We start from the raw sequence: 5,170 nt of genomic DNA, 5'->3' as shown, positions 1-5,170 counted from the left end.
GGCGGCGGGGGTGGGAACCCTAGCGGAGCAATAACTCATCTCCTCTCTTCTGTTGTAACAGTACCTACCTATTCGGTGTGTGTGTACCAGTATATATAAACACTTGTAATGTGCGATGATCAATATACAGTGAATCATCTGCCTTGCACGCGCTGGATTGGTTGCCCTCGGTGATGCCTCAGGAGAGCGAGCAGGTATGCTTCGTTCCTTTCTTTGTTAGGGCATGTACAATGGTACTATCTTAGGTGGGCCTCGGCTTTTCAATTCGAAAAAAAACTTCCGTTAGTACCATTTTTTGTTATATGACTCATATTTTATTTGTCAAATTCATGGTCGAAGATAGGCTTATAAAATTAGTTGGCACGAGAAGTTAGTTATATAAAATAAATATTTTCCCCACAGGAAATTCATCCAAGCTTAGCAAGTTTCCCTTACAAAAACTTAATAAACAAAAGGAATTCAAATTAACTAAGTTAATAAAAACTTTTGAAATGCGAGTACGCAACATGCTCCTTCCATGATTTTTGCAGGGCATGGTAGAAGTTGGGCCAAAATACAGCTATGATGCCATTCTATATTCGTACAAGATATACTAGTATAGCCTCTCTGACTAACGACAGAGATCTAGGAAAGCACATTGATTTAAACCACATCAGAAGCCATATCTTTCCTCTGTCTTTTCCTTGAATAATTACAGCACAAAGGAACAGGACACATTTGATTTACACTGTTGATTTCAGTTTTACGATCTGCCTTCCTCAACGAATGTAGGCAAGGGACATGCAGGAAAATGTTCACTTTTGGTGTTTGCATAAATCGGATTAGTTCTGTGCCATTTGTGAGTGCAGTCCTGCTTGATGGATGAAAAGAAAAAAATTGAAGTAGCTGCATAACGGTCCTCTTTTCTTTTCTTTTCTTTTCTTCAGCATAGCGTCAGACGTCTCCAATCCACCAAACTGGAGCTGGTGATCTGATCTCCCAGGTGCATTACTGTAGCTGCAGACCATATGTGCAATACGTCAATTAAAATGGAAAAGGTGTTCATCATCTTCTGTTGACAGACACCAATATAGTATGGTAGAAACTAAGAGGTGCACCTACCTTAGCACAGCAGCAAGACAGCAGGTAATCATCCCAAAAAGGGCTCATCAATCTTGACCTTTAACTTGCTTGTTGCTAGCAATCTGCATTGTTTTGAGAGCTTGCTGCTGCAGTCTTCGATCACCAGCTGTTCCAGCGAGGGTGGGAGGCCCTCCTTGGGCAGCCGTGAGAGTCCCTTACAACAGTCGATCTTCAGTTTCTTGAGGGAAGGAAGGCTGTGCAGCCCCGCAGGAAGATCTTCCAGATCATCACAATATACTATAACAAGTTTCTCCAGCGAAGGTGGGAGGCCCTCCTTGGGTAGCTCTGAGATGCGTGGACACCATCCGATCTTTATCCTCTTGAGGGAAGGAAGGCTGTGCAGCCTCACCGGAAGATGTACAAGGTCATCACAGTTGAGAAAATGGAGATCCTGCAGGGACCTATGGAGCAGAAGTGCCTTCTCTTGCTCATCTGTTAATCTTGCTTCTTTCAAATCATATAGCTCTAGTCGTTGGAGGCTGGTGAGGCCCTTGCAGAATGGCGTGGTAAGGCGAGACAAAATATCGATAGTAAGACTTTCCAGTCTAGGGAAAATGATCCCATCATAACTCTCTCCAAACCCTGTCAGGGATCCGACTACTTCGAAATGCCGGAGGTTCATGAGGGATCGCAAGCCCTCTGGTGGGACGAGTGAAGTACAGTGTACAATGTCAAGATCTTCTAGCAGTGTCAAGGGTTTCAGCTGTAGAAGCTCCAAACTTGAGTTCGAATATAGTGCCAAAGCCCTGAGAGTCCTGAGCGATTCCATGCCATGTAATGCAGTGAGTGATTTGCATTCTCTAATTGTCAAGTCTTCCAACGATGTACAGGAGTGCAGCATTAGAGAATTCAAAGCTGAGCTATAAAATAATTGTATCTTTTTGAGGCACGTGCGGTTATTCAGAAAGCACAGCTGAATGGTTTCTTGAGGATACTCATATATTAAAATTTGTTCAAGTGATTGCGGTAGGAGCAGTCTTCCGTGCACCAAAGACGAGAGCATCTTGGGGCATCCCCCGAGTATTTGTAGTTCCTCGAGGGAGGTAAATCTGGCGACGTCAAATATTAGATGAGGGCATCTTTCAATATTTATAGTTTTGAGAGAAGTGGTGAGATTCGACGGGATGCACCACAAACCGTCTGGATCTGAGCTTGCTGACAAACCATTTTGATATCCTGATGATGAAGCCTCCGAGGCTGGGTTGAGATTCGACTGGCCGTTTTCTTCCTCTTCAATCCGTAACTGTGTCAACTTTGGACATCCATTTAACATCAATTTCTTCACTGCCGGCGCATGTCGAAGCATCAGAGATAGCCACTTCCCTGTTATTCCACATGAAAAAATACTGAGACTATCAAGACATGGTAGGGCTATATAATCTGCAGCTATCATGTCTTCATGGGTGTGCGCTGACACAACATCTGAAGAGAAGAGTTTTGTGCAGTGCCCTATTGTCAAACTCTCTAAAGATACGAGCTGATGAAAACTTATTAGTGAAATAGACGTCAGATTCCAGCATGAATTTATTTCCAAGCATTTGAGGTCCCTCAGATTATGGAATGCCAAGATTTTTTCATCCAGTCTCATCTCACCAAATGACTCACCCAAAAGACTGTTTGGCCTAATTTCGAATGTTTCCATGTAAAATTTGTCCATCGTCAGAGATGTTGAAACTCTGCTGATTAAAAGTTCAGAAAATGTGGCTGAAGGCCGAAGAGGGATCACTACTTCCAAGTGAGGACAATCGCAAACAATGAATTTCCTAAGATTGGGCAACCATGAACCCTTCTTCATTATGAAGCTATGGTGTTTCTCAAGCAAATCAAACATCTTGAGTGCGTGGCAATTTCGGATATCCAATACCCTTAAACTAGAGTTCATATCTCCCAGAGAAGTGCAGACACAACTCTCCAACTCTGACATTTCAACTAAAACTAGCTCCTCCAATGACGGAAACGATACTTCTCTTACTTTCTGCATATTTCTCAAAAATAATCTTGTAAGAGACGGAGGCCTTTTCAATGATGGAACTATCCAGCATTCTCCACAGTTCTCTAGATGAATTGTTTGTAAAGAGGTAAGCCGACCATCTAACACTCGATTGAAAAACTTGCTCGAAACCTGAGGCGAGGATTCCAACTCAACATGACTGTCCTGAAGTTTCAAATACTGGAGATGTCCATGATTTACCCTACTACACAAGAAGGAATGAAAATCAGCAGATGTTGCAGACAAATGCAGCACTCGCAAATGATGTTCCTTTTGGAATACTTCTTGGAAGGCTTTGAAGAAGAAAGAGTCATATTGCCCAATTAACACCAATGACCTCAATTTTGTCACTGATGTAAACGAACTTCTCAATTTTTCTTCAAACATCTTGGTACAAGGTATGTTGCTCATCTGATCATCCATGGAATATACTGAATCAGTTAGTATTGACAGATGGTGTACGGTTGGCAATATTTCATTGCAATATATACCATCTATTGTTGCACACTCCCTTCTTGAAACAACCCTTGCAAACTCATGCATGAGACCACCAATGGAATAGGAAGTTTGTCTGACCGAAGAGATGACTTGCTCAAAGAAACCCAGGTTCACCAAGTCAGTTAGATAGTACCATCCCGTATCCTTTAAACTCGCACTTGAATCGTCTAGCTTCACAAATCCGTGTGAAATCCACATACAGACTAACTCCTCGGCGGGAAACTGATAACCATATGGGAATATAGAACAATATGAGAAGCACTGCTGTAAAGGGAAGGGCAGCTCGTCATAGCAAAGCTTCAAAGATGACATAATGCCACTACTGAGGTGCAGGGATTTCCAATCTTCATTCTTCAGACCATTAGTCCAATGTTCAACGGTGAGATGCTCTCTTAATAGTGCTCCTGCAGTTTGTGCCGCTAATGGGTTTCCTTTTAACTTTTGTGCTATTTTTTGTCCTATGCCACTTAGACTTTCTTGCTCTTCGTAGTTCTCATCACCAAATGCATGTGCTTTAAACAATAACCAGAAATCATCTTTTTCCAACGCACCTAACTTAATTGGTTCAGCCGTTCCTCTCCTTTTCGCAACAGATGGTTTTCTAGTTGTCATTAGTATCAAATTGTTGTTTGCATTGTCAGACTTAAAAGGAGCCAACAGCTGGTCCCATTGGCAGTCATTTTTGTCATCCCAAACATCATCTAAAATAAGTAGAATCCTCTTTGACTTGATATTACACTTCAAGATCTCCTGAAGCTTGGCAAGGTTGCAAAGCCCCCCATGTGTTTCCTGTGACACAAAATCTAACATCTCCCTTGTGAGCCTCACTTCATCAAAGTTGTTAGACACCCAAATCCATATCTTGTGGTCAAATTGATTTTCCACTGCTGGCTCATTGTATACAAGTTGAGCGAGAGCTGTCTTCCCAATTCCTCCGATGCCTAGAATAGGCAGAACAGTGACACCACCAGTTGATTTGTGTTCGCTTATCAACTTGATAATAAATTTCTTCTCTGCAGATCTCCCGTACATTTTCCTTTGATGAAGACTCGATGTTCTTCGGCATGCAAAATAGGTTGTACTCCAACGGTGATTTGAAGCTGCAACAGAATCTAGCACAGGTATATTTATAACTCCTCTCACATCCCCTTGGATGCCTTGCAACTGATTAATTAATTCTCGTAACCTGCTCGAAAATCCGTCCTTGTTCCAGAGGTTTGTGTTATCTGTGGTGACTTGTGTTGACTCACGACCAATTCTCATTCTTTTTCTGCTGGATGAATTACAAACTGAAACAGGCATGGCTTCTCCAGTAACATTGCTTATGCTACAAGAAGAAAGAAAGGGTTCTTAAGTAGATAGTGTAAATAATGAATTAACAGAACAAAAAGGGGTATAGATGGATGCAGAAATGGATGAAAAGTAATTAGATTGTTTCCTAAAAGACAAAATTTAGAGATTGATATAATTTGGATGAAAAGTAATTATATTGTTTCCTAAAAGACAAAATGTAGGGATTGATATAATTTGGATGAAAAGTTGGTGGTTGGGCCAAAAAAA

General features: G+C 41.5%; 1 protein-coding gene across 1 annotated transcript; it reads right to left on the bottom strand.

Moving 5' to 3' along the window:
* Positions 1-1,129: 1,129 nt before the first annotated feature.
* Positions 1,130-4,959, bottom strand: LOC123176455 (putative disease resistance protein RGA3; the record flags this gene model as incomplete). The annotated part of the gene is made up of 4 exons (XM_044590651.1): positions 1,130-3,314; positions 3,450-3,523; positions 3,689-4,273; positions 4,343-4,959. Coding segments are annotated over 4 exons (3,461 nt in total), but the record flags the coding sequence as incomplete, so codon positions are not given.
* Between the last annotated feature and the right edge of the window lie 211 nt (positions 4,960-5,170).

This window comes from Triticum aestivum, unplaced genomic scaffold, assembly GCF_018294505.1.
Source record: "Triticum aestivum cultivar Chinese Spring unplaced genomic scaffold, IWGSC CS RefSeq v2.1 scaffold194919, whole genome shotgun sequence".
Lineage (NCBI taxonomy): Eukaryota > Viridiplantae > Streptophyta > Magnoliopsida > Poales > Poaceae > Triticum > Triticum aestivum.
This window is presented reverse-complemented; position numbering and strand designations above follow the sequence as displayed.